Source organism: Thamnophis sirtalis, unplaced genomic scaffold, assembly GCF_051295495.1.
Source record: "Thamnophis sirtalis isolate CommonGarterSnake01/CBP01778 unplaced genomic scaffold, rThaSir2_p1.2 scaffold_1, whole genome shotgun sequence".
In the NCBI taxonomy this organism is placed as follows: domain Eukaryota; kingdom Metazoa; phylum Chordata; class Lepidosauria; order Squamata; family Natricidae; genus Thamnophis; species Thamnophis sirtalis.
In genome coordinates this window covers 172,672,352-172,689,128 of record NW_028261381.1, presented here as the reverse complement: position 1 = coordinate 172,689,128, position 16,777 = coordinate 172,672,352, and the positions used below count along the sequence as shown (strand labels likewise).

Here is a 16,777-nt window from a genome sequence, read left to right as displayed (position 1 = left end):
CAAAACCCCGGGTAGGTCAATCGAGTCAAGATGGCGGCCCCCAGCGTTTTGGGGGAAGCCCCACTCCCTTTTTCCACGCGAAGGAACCTCACAGAAACAGAAGCGATCCAGATGGGCCAGTAACCCAAACACCATCATCTCTTTTATTTGAAAGTCCATTATTATTATTATTTTTCTTTTAAAAAAAGAAAAAGGTTAAAATACACAACAAACTTTTCCAAAGGAATTTCAATGTGGACACACACACACACACACACTTGCGCACATGCACACCCACACCCACCCAACACACGCACACCAAAAGACAGCGCCAACCCTTAACTCCCACCATGCCAGGATAAGGGCAACTTGGCGAGAAAACCACTACTAAACTCCGCGAAAACCTCAGGTTGAGTGGAAGACGGAGGGTGGGGGGGGGAGCTGCCTTCCCACAAACCCACCCAGCGTCCTCGTGGTGGGTTCCGGATCCCTGCTTCCGTTCCTGGATTGTGAGGGGGGAATTCTTTGGCTGGAAAAAAAACAAAACAATCGAGAAGGGGCGCCAAGGAGCAGGGCCCCCCCCTTCTCTTTTGGGGTCAGTTCCGAAGCAACGTCGCGATTCTCGTCAGTACATGACTTCGTAAACGGAGGCTTTCTTGTCCCCGGATCCGGTGACGATGAATTGATCGTCTGTGGAAACGTCGCAGCTGAGGACGGATGAGGTTTCTTTCGACTGAGGAGAGAGGAAGAAAGGAAGGTTAGACAAAGGGAGATGGCTCCGTGGGCCTCGACTGTTGTGGCCTGCCAGTACCCAGTGGAGCTGGCGGCAGATTCGGAGAGTGAGGAGGTTGGGGAGGAACCTGGGCCAGTCCTGGAGTCTGGGGAAGGCTCTGATGAGGGCTCTGTGTTGGAGGCAGAAAGGGGGTCAGGGCCATCTGACACTTATCAGCTGCCTTCGGAGTCAGGCATCAGTGAGGCAGAAGAACAGCTGGAGCCTGTTCCCCGTGTACGCATGCGCAGAGTTGCTAGACGAAGGGAAGAGCCAAGGAACAAGGATCGATTCGGGAGTAAGGCCACAGATGGACGGTGAATGGCCCCTCCCAGAGGAAATAAAAGAGGAGCGAAAGGGGAGTGGAGTTTGCAGGAGACAATTAGTTCGCTTAATTGGCTCGTGACTCTCCTCGTGACTCTCCGATACTCCTTGGCAAGTTCTGCAGATCTCGGCCCGGCAGCTCTCCAAGCCAGATAAGGTCTGTGACTGTAATAGCAATAGCAGTAGACTTATATACCGCTTCATAGGCCTTTCAGGCCTCTCTAAGCGGTTTACAGAGAGTCAGCATATTGCCCCCAACAATCTGGGTCCTCATTTTACCCACCTCGGAAGGATGGAAGGCTGAGTCAACCCTGAGCCGGTGGGATTTGAACCGCTGAACTGCTGATCTAGCAGTAGCCTGCAGTGCTGCATTTAACCACTGCGCCACCTTGGCTCTGTAAATCCTCCCTTGAAAGACTTGGCTGGATGTGAAGGAGCAGAATTCACAGTCAATGAATAATAAGGAGTTCGCTTCATGCTCTCGGGAAGCCTCGGTCAGAATATTGACTTATGACCACAATTTGTCTGAAATGGTATAGGGCAGTGATGGCTAACCCTTTTGCCATCGCCTGCCAAAAGCGGGGGGGGGGGGGGGAAGCACAGGCGGGTGTTCCCACGCCTGTAATTCTATGCGCACGACACACACACACACCCCTGCGCATGCACGCGTGACTCCCGCCCTCCCCCCGCTTTTGGTCCGCGATGGACCTGTTTTTCACCCACCCCAGGCTTCAGAAGCTTTCTAGGAGCCTGGGGAGGGTGAAAACAGCCTCCCCCCAACCCGGAGGCTTCAGGAGGCTTCCCTGAAGCCTCCGAAGGACGAAAAGCAACCTAACATGGACACTGGAAATTCGGGAACAGAAAGAAGCCTCCGGAGGAAGAAAAATGGCCGAAGTCAGCTGGCCAATGCACTGGAGCTGACAGGGCAACGCCACGCGTGCCCTAACAAATGGCATGCGTGCCATAGGCTCTCCATTATGAATATAGCAATAGCAGTTAGACTTATATACCGCTTCATAGGGCTTTCAGCCCTCTCTAAGCGGTTTACAGAGTCAGCATATTGCCCCCACAGTCTGGGTCCTCATTTCACCCACCTCGGAAGGATGGAAGGCTGAGTCAACCTTGAGCCGGTGAGATTTGAACCGCTGAACTGCAGATAACAGTCAGCTGAAGTGGCCTGCAGTACTGCACCCTAACCACTGCGCCACCTCGGCTCTATATAGGGTTTCTTGCTCAATCTAAGGGTTGGATTAGAACAGGGGTCTCCAACTTTGGCCACTTTAAGACTTGTGGACTTCAACTCCCACAATTCCTCAGCCAGCTTTGCTTTGCTGAAGTCCACAAGTCTTAAAAGTGGCCAAGGTTGGAGAGCCCTGGTCTAGATGACCTCCAAGGTCCCTTCCGCCTCGGTTATTCTAATTCCAACGATAGAGCCCGACATTCCTGTTGCTAAGCAAGACAGTTTGTTAAGTGAGGTTGGCTCCATTTTACCAGCTTCCCTGCCACGATGGACGTTAAGCGAATCCCCGCGACCGTTAAATTAGTAACGGGGTTGTTAAGCGAATCTGGCTTCTTTCATTGACTTGGCTTGTCCGAAGGTCGCAAAAGCGGATTACATGACACGGCATTTCAAGCACAGGGAGCCCTTGACTTACTCGCTTAGTGACCATTTCAAGTGACAGCAGCGCTGAAAAAGAAAGGGACTCATGACCCTCGCAGCATCCGCACAGTCCCGTGTTCAAAACTCAAGACGCTTGGCAAGTCCTCATAGTTATGACGGCTGCAGGGTCCTGGGGTGACATGATTCCCCCCCTTTTGCAAACGTCTGAGAAGCAAAGGGAATGGGGAAGCCAGATTCACTTAACCCTGTGGCTAACTTAACAACTGCAGTGATTCACTTAACGACTGTGGCAAATAAGGTAGTGAAATGCGGCAGAATTCACTTAACAACTGTCTACAGGAATTTTGGGCTTTTGTGGTCATAAATTAAGGAGTATCTGTAGCCCAGGGTTATAACTAACGTTTTTTTGCCCAAACTGGCATGGACTTCTGGATTTTGGCAAAAGCACACCATAGTAAACATGGGGTTCGCTTAACAACCTTGAATTCACTTAACAACCGTAATGATTCAGTTAATGCACCGCTATAAAAAAAGTTTGTTTACACAATGACCTGCTTTACAAGTGCCAAGACTTGTGACTGTAATGGGAAGGCTCCATTACGTTCATAACTTGAGGACTACCTATAGATATTGGGTTCCTCGCAGCTGCCCTTATGTATCGGCACAGCATACGTGCTGATCCAAATTATTATGATTTTGTGTCTTTTCCTGTTCTGCAGTATCTTGTCTCACGTGGAGATGGATCCGCTTACTCCTCATCACAATGAAGATTCACAGAAAGATGTTTTTAAAATCGTTTTCCAAGTTTTGCTAATATGGAATTCCTTCCTTCCTTCTTCCCTCCCTCCTTCTTTCCTATTCCTTCTTTCTGTCTTCCCTCTATTCTTCCTTTTTCCTTTCTTCCTTCTACCCCCACCCCTCCCTCTACTCTACCTTTCTGTTTTTTCCTTCCTTTTCTCCCTCCCTCACTTTCTTTCCCATTCCTTCCTCCCTCCCTCTTTTCCTATTCCTTCTTTCCATCTTCCCTCCCTTCTTCTACTCTTCCTTTTTCCTTCCTTCCTTCTATCCCCCATCTCTTCCTTCTTTTTCTTTCTTTCCCTTTCTCCCACCCTCCCTCCCTTTCTTTCCTATTCCTTCCTTCCTTCTCCCCTCCCTCCTTTCTTTCCCATTCCTTCCTTTCGTCTTCCCTCCCTCTACTTTTCTTCCTCTTTTTCCTTCTTCCTTCTACCCCCTACCCTCCCTCTACTCTTCCTTCTGTTTTTTCCTTCTTTCCTTTTCTCTGACCCTCCCTCCCTTTCTTTCCCATTCCTTCCTTCTTTCTTCCCTCCTTCCCTCTTCTTCTTCTCTTTTTCCTTCTTCCTTCTACCCCCTACCCTCCCTCTACTCTTCCTTCTGTTTTTTCCTTCTTTCCTTTTCTGACCCTCCCTCCCTTTCTTTCCCATTCCTTCCTTCTTTCTTCCCTCCTTCCCTCTTCTTCTTCTTTTCCTCTTTTTTCCTTCTTTCCTTTTCTCTGACCCTCCCTCCCTTTCTTTCCCATTCCTTCCTTCTTTCTTCCCTCCTTCCCTCTTCTTCTTCTCTTCCTCTTTTTTCCTTCTTTCCTTTTCTCTGACCCTCCCTCCCTTTCTTTCCCATTCCTCCCTTCCTTCTTCCCTCCTTCCCTCTTCTTCTTCTTTTCCTCTTTTTTCCTTCTTCCTTTCACCCCCACCCTCCCTCTCCTCTTCCTTCTGTTTTTTTCCTTCCTTCCCACCCACCCACTCACATGATAGGGTTAATATTTTGACTTTTCACCCAGTTCTCTTCTGCATATTAACAGACTATTTCCCTTAATATGAAGATCTATTTCCCCACCGGTCAATATCAGCAAAACTCACAATTAGTGAAAACATTGGGGGAGGGTTGACCTTGATTCCAAAGGCGGCTGTGCTTTTTTGTTAGATGCAAAACAATTTTGTTTAGGCCTTTTTTTTTGCAATGTCTTTTGTTCTCTTCATGGTATTGGACCTGGGTACTTGAGAGACCGCCTGCTGCCAATTACCTCCACTAGACCGATTAGATCCCACAGACTAGGCCTCCTCCGAATTCCATCCGCCGGCCAGTGTCGACTGGCGACTACCCGGAGGAGGGCCTTCTCTGTGGCTGCTCCGACCCTCTGGAACGATCTCCCCGTGGAGATTCGAACCCTCACCACCCTCCAGGCCTTCCGCAAAGCCCTTAAAACCTGGCTGTTCCGACAGGCCTGGGGCTAAAGACTTGCAGCCCCACTCTGAATGGTATGATTGTTGTGATTTTTAGCTGTGTATGGTCTTTATGTTTTGTAATTTTGTTTGTTTTGTTCCCTTCCCTTGAATTGTGAGCCGCCCTCAGTCCCCTCAGGGAAAAGGGCGGCATACAAATAAAGTAAATTCAAATTCAAATTCTTCCTGCCCTGAATAACTCGAGTGAACGGATTGAGGGCATTGGAAGACGGTTTAAGTTTGGTTTAAGAGACTCTCTAGCTAACCTTCTCGTAGCCTTTGACGCCATCCAATTTTACAGGAATTATCACCACCATCCTACCCCACAAGATACAGCTAAGTCCTCAACTTATGACCACCATTGAGCCCAAAACGTACGTTGCTAACTGAGACATTTGCGAAGTGAGTTTTGTCCCCATCTTACGACTTTTCTTGCTGCGTTTCTTAAGTGAATCACTGCAGTTGTTAAGTGAGTCACATGGTTGTTAAATTAATCTGGTTTCCCCTTGACTTTGCTTGTCAGAAGGTCGCAAAAGGGGATCACGTGACCCTGGGACACTGCGACCGTCATAACTACGAGACAACTATGAGTAAATCAGGTGACAGTGGGGATGCTGCAACAGCCATAAGTGTGAAAAACGGTCATAAGCCTTTCTTTTCCAGTGCCACTGTAACTTCAAACGGTCAGTAAATGGACAGTTGTAAGTCGAGGACTACCTGTAGCTAGTGGAATGGAATAGAGTAAGAATAGAATAATCGAATAGAATAAGAATAATACAAGAGAATAGAATGAATAAGGAATAAGACTAGACTAGAAGAATAGAATAAGAATTAGAATAAAATAAGAATAGAATAGAATAGGAGGAGGAAGAGGAGAAGAGGGAGGAAGAAAAAGGGAAGGGAGAAAAGCAACGGAGGAGGGAGAGAGGAGGACAGAAAGGAAGAGGAGGAAAAGGAAGAGGAGGAAGGAGAAGAAAAGGAAGTAAAGAAACATGGGAGGAAGAGGGAGAGAAAGATGAATAGGAGGAAGAGACAAATGGAAGAGGAGGAATTAGGAGGAGGTGGAGGAGGATAAAGAAAAGGAAGAATAGAAGCATGGGAGGAGGAAGCGGCAGAGCAGGAGAAAGAGAAGAATGAGAAAAATGGAAGAGGAGGAAGAGAAAGAAGAGGAGGAAGAAGGGAGGAAGGAAGGAGGAGGAGAAGAGGAGGAAAGGGAAGAAGAATAGGAGCAGGAAGAGGGGAAAAGAGAAGAAGAAAAATGGAGGAAGAGGAAAGGAAAGGAGAATTATGAGCAAAAAAAAAAAAAACATTCCCATTCCACGGATGTAAAATTATCTTATTGGAGACTTCCTACAGGTAGTCCTCGGCTTGCAACCATTCATTTAGCGACTGTTCAAAGTTACAACAGCGCTGAAAAAAGTGGCACGACCATTTTTTCAGAGTTACAACCTTTTGTAGCTTCCTTATGGTCCCGAGATCAAAACTCAGGTGCTTGGCTACGGATTCGTACTTATGACGGTAGCAGGATCCTCGGGGGTCATGTGATTCCCCTTTTGCGACCTTTTAGCTTTTTTTAATCAATAAAAGAAGCGCGAGCACCACAAAATTGAGTTTTTCGTGAGCAGCGATGTGACCCTCCCACTTTCCAATTCCCAGGATAAAAATGCAGAAGGTTATATATCCAATTTCAATTGAGTTTATGAAAGTCGTAGGACCAGAACAAATAAAAACACCCAGTAAATATACAATTAAGAACTCTAGTAGAAGATAATAAATGACAATTAAAAACCTGTGATATAATCCAGCCTGTCAATTATACATGGTGTACCTATATTAAAGTTCCAATTTACGGGTTAAAATGTAGAAGATTAATAGAATAGAATAGGAATAAGACTGCAATAGAATAGAATAGCAGTTATATATCGCTTCATAGAGCTTTCAGCCCTCTCTAAGCGGTTTACAGAGTCAGCATATTGCCCCCAACAACAATCCGGGTCCTCATTTTACCCACCTCGGAAGGAGGGAAGGCTGAGTCAACCCTGAGCCGGTGAGATTTGAACAGCCAAACTGCAGAACTGCAGTCAGCTGAAGTAGCCTGCAGTGCTGCATTTAACCACTGCGCCACCTCGGCTCTGTAGGAAAGTGCCGTGGAGTGGAAGGGAATAGAGAATGGAATAGAGTAGAATAGAATAATAGAGTTGGAAGGGACCTTGGAGGTCCTCTAGTCCACCCCCCTTCTCAAGCAGGAAACTCTATATCCGTGATGGCGAATCTATGGCACACGTGTCACAGGTGGCATGCGGAGCCAAATCCACTGGGACACGAACTGAAATCTGTGATAAAATCCAGTCTGTCAATTATACAAGGTGTATCTATACTAAAGTTCCAATTTACGGGATAAAATGTAAAAGATTAATAGAATAGAATAGGAATAAGACTGGAATAGAATAGGAATGTGGAGTGGAGTGAAAGAGAAGGGAATAGAGAATGGAATAGAGTAGAATAGAATAACAGAGTTGGAAGGGACCTTGGAGGTCCTCTAGTCCACCCCCCTGCTCAAGCAGGAAACTCTATATCCGTGATGGTGAATCTATGGCACATGTGTCACAGGTGGCCTGCAGAGCCAAATCCACTGGCACACGAGCTGTCAGCTCCAGTGCACATGTGCCAGCTGGTTTTCGGCCTTCCGAAGGGCTGGGGGAGGCCGTTTTCTCCCTCCCCAGCCTTCAGGAAAGACTCCGGAGCCGGGTGAAAAACAGGCCCAACGGACCAACCAGAATATTGGGAAAAAATTCGTTTCTGGCTTCCAAAGGGCTGCTGGGGGAGGCGGTTTTCACCCTCCCCAGGCTTCAGGAAAGCATTCGGAGCCTGAAGAGGGTGGAAAACGGGCCCAACGTGGTTCTGGTTTTGGCATGTTGGGTCCCTTTTTGGCCCTCCCCAGGCCCCGGAGGCTTTCCTGAAGCCTGGGAGGGATTGAAATTGCCCCCCCCGGAGGAAATAGCAAACTCAGCTTTGAGGCAAGCAGTGCAGCACACATGGAGGGGGGGCACACATGTGGGGATGCGCTTTGCATTATGGGTGCCGGGACACACAGACAATAGCAGTTAGACTTATATACCGCTTCATAGGGCTTTCAGCCCTCTCTAAGCGGTTTACAGAGTCAGCATATCGCCCCCACAGTCTGGGTCCTCATTTCACCCACCTCGGAAGGATGGAAGGCTGAGTCAACCCTGAGCCGGTGAGATTAGAACCGCTGAACTGCAGATAACAGTCAGCTGAAGTGGCCTGCAGTACTGCACCCTAACCACTGCGCCACCTCGGCTCTTGTGTATAGACATACTCTATACCAGTATTTCTCAACCTTGGCGACTTTAAGTCCTGTGGACTTCAACTCCCAGAATCTGGGAGTTGAAGTCCACAGGACTTAAAGTCGCTGGTTCCACCACAAAACCGCGTTCAACTAAACCGCATTCGACGAAACCACGTAGCTGACGTCATCAACAGTGCGACAACAGCGCGGAGACAGAAGCATGCTGAAAACGCTAAACCTAAAATTAACCCCTAAACCTAAACCTAACCCCCCTAAACCTAATCCTAAACCTAACCCTAAACCTAACCCTTAACCTAAACCTAATCCTAATCCTAACCCTTAACCTAACCCTAAACCTAACCCTAACCCTTAACCTAACCCTAAAGCTAACCCTTACCTTAAGTTGAATCGGCTTGCTTTCAAAGCGCTATTTAAAGCGCCCTTCTTTCTCCATGCTCGCTGTTGTCGCCCTGTTGATGACGTCAGCGACGCGGTTTAATCGGGCGCGGCTTAGTCGAGCGCGGTTTTGTCGTGCCACGAAAGTCGCCAAGGTTGAGAAACACTGCTCTATACCATTCCAGACAAATGCTTGCCCAATCTCCAAACCAGTGTTGAAGCTTTCACAACCTTACCTGGAATATGCTGGCTCCGTAAGGGGTCCGCCAGGCGTTTAGCAGATTGTCCTTCCCGGTGCTGACAAACCATTTCCCTGTATAGGAGAGAAACAGAATCAAGCTTGTGGGTCTCTTCGAGGTCGGATCCTGGCCAGCTCTTGCCAACCTGAGACCAACTCCGTTAGGGAGTTTGTTTGAAACTCGCTATTCAATGGTTCTGGGTAACCCGAGGGCAATGGGCAATAAAATCCTTCAGTTAGAGCAGTGTTTTGCAAACTCTGCCATTTTAAGACAAGTGGACTTCAACTCCCAGAAGTCCATTTGTCTAGAATAGAATAATAAAATAGAATAAGAATAATAGAATAGAATAAGGAATAAGACTGGACTAGAAGAATAGAATAAGAATAGGATAGAATAGAATAGAAAAAGATGAAAAAATGAGTGAAATGGAATGTAATAGAATAGAATAAGAAGAGAATAATCAAATAGAATAATCGAATAGAATAATTGAATAGAATAGAATAAGGAATAAGACTAGACTAGAAGAATAGAATAAGAATTAGATTAGAACAGAATAGATAGAAAAAAGAAGGAAAAAAATGAGTGGAATGGAATAGAATAGAATAATCGAATAGAATAAGAATAATACAACAGAATAGAGTGAATAAGGAATAAGACTAGACTAGAAGAATAGAATAAGAATTAGAATAAAATAAGAATAGAATAGAATAGGATAGAAAAAAGATGAAAAAATGAGTGAAATGGAATGTAATAGAATAGAATAAGAAGAGAATAATCAAATAGAATAATCGAATAGAATAATTGAATAGAATAGAATAAGGGAATAAGACTAGACTAGAAGAATAGAATAAGAATTAGATTAGAACAGAATAGGATAGAAAAAAGAAGGAAAAAAAATGAGTGGAATGGAATAGAATAGAATAATCGAATAGAATAAGAATAATACAACAGAATAGAGTGAATAAGGAATAAGACTAGACTAGAAGAATAGAATAAGAATTAGAATAAAATAAGAATAGAATAGAATAGGATAGAAAAAAGATGAAAAAATGAGTGAAATGGAATGTAATAGAATAGAATAAGAAGAGAATAATCAAATAGAATAATCGAATAGAATAATTGAATAGAATAGAATAAGGAATAAGACTAGACTAGAAGAATAGAATAAGAATTAGATTAGAACAGAATAGGATAGAAAAAAGAAGGAAAAAAAATGAGTGGAATGGAATAGAATAGAATAATCGAATAGAATAAGAATAATACAACAGAATAGAGTGAATAAGGAATAAGACTAGACTAGAAGAATAGAATAAGAATTAGAATAAAATAAGAATAGAATAGAATAGGATAGAAAAAGATGAAAAAATGAGTGAAATGGAATGTAATAGAATAGAATAAGAAGAGAATAATCAAATAGAAATAATCGAATAGAATAATTGAATAGAATAGAATAAGAATATAGACTAGACTAGAAGAATAGAATAAGAATTAGAACAGAACAGAATAGGATAGAAAAAGAAGGAAAAAAAATGAGTGGAATGGAATAGAATAGAATAATCGAATAGAATAAGAATAATACAACAGAATAGAGTGAATAAGGAATAAGACTAGACTAGAAGAATAGAATAAGAATTAGAATAAAATAAGAATAGAATAGAATAGAATAGGATAGAAAAAAGATGAAAAAATGAGTGAAATGGAATGTAATAGAAAGAATAAGAAGAGAATAATCAAATAGAATAATCGAATAGAATAATTGAATAGAATAGAATAAGGAATAAGACTAGACTAGAAGAATAGAATAAGAATTAGATTAGAACAGAATAGGATAGAAAAAAGAAGGAAAAAAAATGAGTGGAATGGAATAGAATAGAATAATCGAATAGAATAAGAATAATACAACAGAATAGAGTGAATAAGGAATAAGACTAGACTAGAAGAATAGAATAAGAATTAGAATAAAATAAGAATAGAATAGAATAGAATAGGATAGAAAAAAGATGAAAAAATGAGTGAAATGGAATGTAATAGAATAGAATAAGAAGAGAATAATCAAATAGAATAATCGAATAGAATAATTGAATAGAATAGAATAAGGAATAAGACTAGACTAGAAGAATAGAATAAGAATTAGATTAGAACAGAATAGGATAGAAAAAAGAAGGAAAAAAAATGAGTGGAATGGAATAGAATAGAATAATCGAATAGAATAAGAATAATACAACAGAATAGAGTGAATAAGGAATAAGACTAGACTAGAAGAATAGAATAAGAATTAGAATAAAATAAGAATAGAATAGAATAGGATAGAAAAAAGATGAAAAAATGAGTGAAATGGAATGTAATAGAATAGAATAAGAAGAGAATAATCAAATAGAATAATCGAATAGAATAATTGAATAGAATAGAATAAGGAATAAGACTAGACTAGAAGAATAGAATAAGAATTAGATTAGAACAGAATAGGATAGAAAAAAGAAGGAAAAAAAATGAGTGGAATGGAATAGAATAGAATAATCGAATAGAATAAGAATAATACAACAGAATAGAGTGAATAAGGAATAAGACTAGACTAGAAGAATAGAATAAGAATTAGAATAAAATAAGAATAGAATAGAATAGAATAGGATAGAAAAAAGATGAAAAAATGAGTGAAATGGAATGTAATAGAATAGAATAAGAAGAGAATAATCAAATAGAATAATCGAATAGAATAATTGAATAGAATAGAATAAGGAATAAGACTAGACTAGAAGAATAGAATAAGAATTAGATTAGAACAGAATAGGATAGAAAAAAGAAGGAAAAAAAATGAGTGGAATGGAATAGAATAGAATAATCGAATAGAATAAGAATAATACAACAGAATAGAGTGAATAAGGAATAAGACTAGACTAGAAGAATAGAATAAGAATTAGAATAAAATAAGAATAGAATAGAATAGGATAGAAAAAAGAAGAAAAAATGAGTGAAATGAAATGGAATAAGAATAGAATAATAGAACAGAATAAATAGAATAAGGAATAAGATTAGACTAGAAGAATAGAATAAGAATTAGAATAAAATAAGAATAGAATAGGATAGGATAGAAAAAAGAAGAAAAAATGAGTGAAATGGAATGAAATAAGAATAGAATAGAATAAATAGAATAAGGAATAAGACTAGACCAGAAGAATAGAATAAGAATTAGAATAAAATAAGAATAGACTAGGATAGGATAGGGTAGAATAGAAAAAAGAAGAAAAGAAGAAAAAATGAGTGGAATAGAATGGAATAGATTAGAACAAGAATAATAGAATAGAATAGAATAAGGAGTAAGGCTAGACTAGAAGAACAAAATATTAATTAGAATAAAATTAGAATAGAATAGAATAGTATAGAATAGAAAAAAGAAGGAAAAAAATGAGTGGAGTGGAATGGAATAAAATAAGAATAGAATAATTGAATCGAATAGAATAAGAATAATACAACAGAATAGAATAGAATAAGGAATACGATTAGACTAGAAGAATAGAATAAGAATTAGAATAAAATAAGAATAGAATAGAATAGGATAGAATAGAAAAAAGAAGAAAAATGAGTGGAATGGAATGGAATAGAATAGAATAATTCTCTATTGTCCAAGTGTGATTGGACACACAAAGAACTTGTCTTTGGTGCAGATGCTCTCTGGAGAATAAGAATACATTCATCAAGAATAAAAGATACAACACTTAATGATAGTCATAGGATACTAAATAAGCAATCAAAACCATACTAGGAAACTAAATAAAACAATACAAATGGTAAAGATGCAAGCAAGATGGTACTAGTCATAAATGAAGAGGAAGTAAAGAGGAGATAGATAATGTGAAGGACGAGAAGAAGAATAGTAATACATACCTTGTTGAAAAATGAAGGAATAACATTTTTGTTTGAATGTACGATGTACAAGGACAATAACGAACATAAGCATACTTGAGGGGATGATTGGTGGGATTATACATAATTGAAAATAGTGATATCTAAATATAAACAGTTGGCAAATTCTTTTATACTCTAAAAATATTCAGAATGGGATAAGTGATTACATAAAGGTACATTGTTATTAAACAGACAATCAAGAATGTAAGGGGATTGAAAAGAAAGAAATATTAATCATAACTGAATACATGTTGTACAATGAAAGTGAGGCATCTAGTTATATTAGACGGAAAATCTGTGACTGTAAATGTAATTGAGAATATGGATGCAAAAACACTCGTAACCAAACAGTATGCTGTATGTAATGGATGAGAATTTTTTAACGTTGTTTTTTTATGATTAAAAAAAAAAAGAATAGTAATACAGCCTTAGTAAATATTTTTACTATTTGTGGGAATTAGTTGTTTAGCAGAGTGATGGCATTTGGGGGGGTGGGGTGGAACTGTCCTTGTGCTAGTTATAGCAATAGCAAGTTAGACTTATATACCGCTTCATAGGGCTTTCAGCCCTCTCTAAGCGGTTTACAGAGTCAGCATATCGCCCCCACAGTCTGGGTCCTCATTTTACCCACCTCGGAAGGATGGAAGGCTGAGTCAACCTTGAGCCGGTGAGATTTGAACAGCCGAACTGCAGAACTGCAGTCAGCTGAAGTAGCCTGCAGTGCTGCATTTAACCACTGCGCCACCTCGGCTCTGTAGGTGGTTGTTCTGGTGTGGAGTCGTTTTGAGGGCAGAAGTGGAAAAACACGGAGGGAGGGCATCTTCCCGCAGAAACAGGCATGCCAAGGAGTGAAAGGAGTGAAACCCACCACAGGAAGCGAACTTCAGGGAGAGGACGCAGCTCTCGTGAAGGTGCAGCTGGTACTTCTCCGATTTGGTCACGTGGAGGATTTCCACGTTGCTGCTCTCCATCCCCACGGCCAGCCACTCTCCCGTGGGGCAGTAGCCCAGGGAGAAGATCTGGAGAGAGAGGAGGAAAAAGATGGGAGACTTGCAACCCGAGCAGAGGAAAGGGGAAATGGAAACTAAAAGCGGCCCCAAATTTCAGTCCGAAGTTCCTAGTCCTCATGAGGACCAAAGCTTAATGAGATTGCAATCTTACTGAAAGCCAGATAAAAGGCAGGGTGGTTTTATATGAGAGACAAAGTTAACAAGAGGAGAAGGACGGCAGAAGGCTGTCCTTCACTTACAACAATCCATTTAGTGACCGTTCTAAGTTACAACAGCATTGGAAAAAAAAGTGACTTGTGACCGTTTTCACAATTAGGATTGTTGCGGCATCCTCAGGTGCTACGTGATTTACATTCAGATGATAGACAACTGGTTCATATTTATGACGGTTGCGGTGTCCCGGGGTCACACGATCCTCTTTTGTGACCTTTTGACAAGCAAAGTCAATGGGGAATTTGCTTAACAACCGTGTTACTAATTTAAAAACTGCAGTGATTCACTTAGCAACTGTGGCAAGAAAATGGGTCAGATCTCACTTAAGAAATTTCTCACAGCCACGGAAATTCTGTGGTCGCAAGTCGAGGATTATCTGTATTTTGCAGACTTTTTGACATGATATACCACAAGTCCCCAATGATGTAACTGGGCCATCCCTCTGATCTCCCCAACCTGGTTTTCCCCTCCTTGCTCCCAGCTGACCTGGGAACTGAAGTCGTGTTGCTGCAGCTGCCGGCCTTCGCGGAGGTCCCAGCACCGGACAGTATTGTCCAAACCGCCGGTCCAGAGTTTGGTGCCATCGTTGGAAATGTCAATGCAACTCGCCCCGTCCGTGTGACCCTGGAACTGTCTGGAGGGAGAGGAGAATAAGTGGAGGGGGAGAAGACAAAGGAGGAAGAAGAGGAGAAGAGGGAGAAGGAAAAAGGGAAGGAAGAAAAAAAGCAACGGAGGAGGGAGAGAGGAGGACAGAAAGGAAGAGGAGGAAAAGGAAGAGGAGGAAGGAGAAGAAAAGGAAGTAAAGAAACACGGGTGGGAGAGAAAGATGAATAGGAGGAAGAGACAAATGGAAGAGGAGTAATTCGGAGAAGAGGAGATGGTGGGGGATAAAGCGAAGGAAGGATAGAAGCATGGGAGGAGGAAGAGAGGAGGAGGAAGAGGCAGAGCAGGAGAAAGAGAGGAATAAGAGAAAAATGGAAGAGGAGGAAGAAGGGAGAAGGAAGGAGGAGGAGAAGAAGAGGAAAGGGAAGAAGAATAGGAGCAGGAAGAGAAGGAAGAAGGGAAAAGAAGAGGAGGAGGAAGAAGAGAAGAAAAATGGAGGAGAAAGGAAAGGAGAATCATGAGCAAAAAAAAAAAAATACATTCCCATTCCACGGATGTAAAATTATCTTCAGAAACTCATTTTACCAAACTCATACAAGCTCCTACTCCTTATAGACCTGAAAGTGTACCCAAGTGCATTTCACAGCCATGCCTGCTAGAAATACCCAAACTAGAAAGAAATCGTCAGTATCGGAGACACCCTATAAATAATTGGCATCTTTTGGAAGATGGATTGTTTGTTGTGTTATGGAACTATTTTTTACGTTCCTATGTGTTCCCTTTTCGCTGATACAATCCAGAAATATGGAAGTAATTCAGTTAACCCCTTTTGTTTAATTGCAATATTAAATTCAACTTCTGCCCAGTTGTTGTGGCCCATTGGTGGCCAGCGGAGCTGGCAGCGGATTCGGACAGTGAGGAGGTTGGGGAGGAAGATGGGCCAGCCCTGGAGTCTGGGGAAGGCTCTGACGAGGGCTCTGTGTCGGAGGCAGAGAGGGGGCCACAGCCGTCCGACAGTTATCAGCTGCCTTCGGAGTCAGACATCAGTGAGGCAGAAGAACAGCGGGAGCCTGTTCCCCATGTGCGCATGCACAGAGATGCCAGAAGACAAGAACAACTAAGAAAGCAGGGTCGACTTAGGAGTAAAGCCACACCTTGGAGGTGATTGGCCCCTCCCACAGGAAACAAAAGAGGAGCGAATGGGGAGGGGGCTTTTGCAGGAAACAATTCATTCCTTCGGTCGGTTAAAGAGTGGAAAGTTCTGTTTGTGACTATAAGAGACTCTATGCTAAGTGTTGCCTTGCCCTGCGTTTGGCAGCTCTCCAAGCGAGATAAGGTGCGTGTGGATAAACATTCCTTTGAAAGACTGTTTGCCAAGCCTTGCGGTCGTGTAAATAAAAGGGGTTTTGCTGGGACCAAGACTCTGCTTCTTGCTTTTTAAGGAAGCCTGGGTCAGAACTCTGTTTTGTTTTAAGGTGAGGTGAGGACAGGACAGCCAAAGCCTGTGACCAGTAGAAGCCCGGAGTTGGTGCTCCCCCGTGCCAAGAGGTCACAGCAGCCCCTCGGCCCAGACGAGAGTCCTTACCGAACCAGGGTTTGGTTCTGCAGATCCCAGACCACGATGTTGCCGTCGCTGCAGCAGGAGAAGCAGACTTTGGCGTCGGGGCTGATGGCCAGAGCGTAGCAGGCCGGGGCGGAGGAGGTCAGCTCGGCCTTGATCCGGGGCGTGGGGGCTGCCAAGTCCCAGATGGACAAGGTGCTGGCCTCGCCCCCAACGATGAGGCTGTGGCCGTCGGGAAGAAGCTTGCAGGATCGAATGTAGTTATCTCGGTTCTGGAGAGGGGGAGGGGGTAGAAAAGAGGAAAATCAGGAAAAGGGGGGAAGAACGGCATTCCCGTCCCTTGCGAGGGGCGGCGTTGGGGCCCCCACCAATTTGCTCTCTGGGAAAAGATTCCCTTCCTCCTTTCTTGAGAATCCGAGGGGATTGCAAAAGAAAAGTTCCCAGCTCCTTCAGTGAGGATGGAAAGCAGGAGGAAAGGGAGGGGAGCCAGCCGTAGGAAGAAGAGAGAGACCAACTTTAAATCTAGATGCCAGCGTGAAGAATTGATGCTATAAAACACCATAAGCGTTTCTGGGGGGAGGCTGAGCTTTGCGCAGAGAGATTTAAAGCTAGGGA

At 42.8% G+C, this 16,777-nt stretch overlaps 1 protein-coding gene across 1 annotated transcript in view; it reads right to left on the bottom strand.

Moving 5' to 3' along the window:
* Positions 1–243: 243 nt before the first annotated feature.
* LOC106547948 (transducin-like enhancer protein 1) overlaps positions 244–16,777 on the bottom strand; it is an 83,806-nt gene continuing 67,272 nt past the window's right edge. The window contains exons 16-20 of the mRNA XM_087703312.1: positions 16,187–16,434; positions 14,485–14,632; positions 13,644–13,794; positions 8,870–8,946; positions 244–712 (exon numbers count right to left, since the gene is read on the bottom strand). Of these exons, the coding sequence (XP_087559438.1) occupies positions 605–712; positions 8,870–8,946; positions 13,644–13,794; positions 14,485–14,632; positions 16,187–16,434 (732 nt within the window). The 3' untranslated portion in view covers positions 244–604. The remainder of the gene's footprint in view (positions 713–8,869; positions 8,947–13,643; positions 13,795–14,484; positions 14,633–16,186; positions 16,435–16,777) is intronic.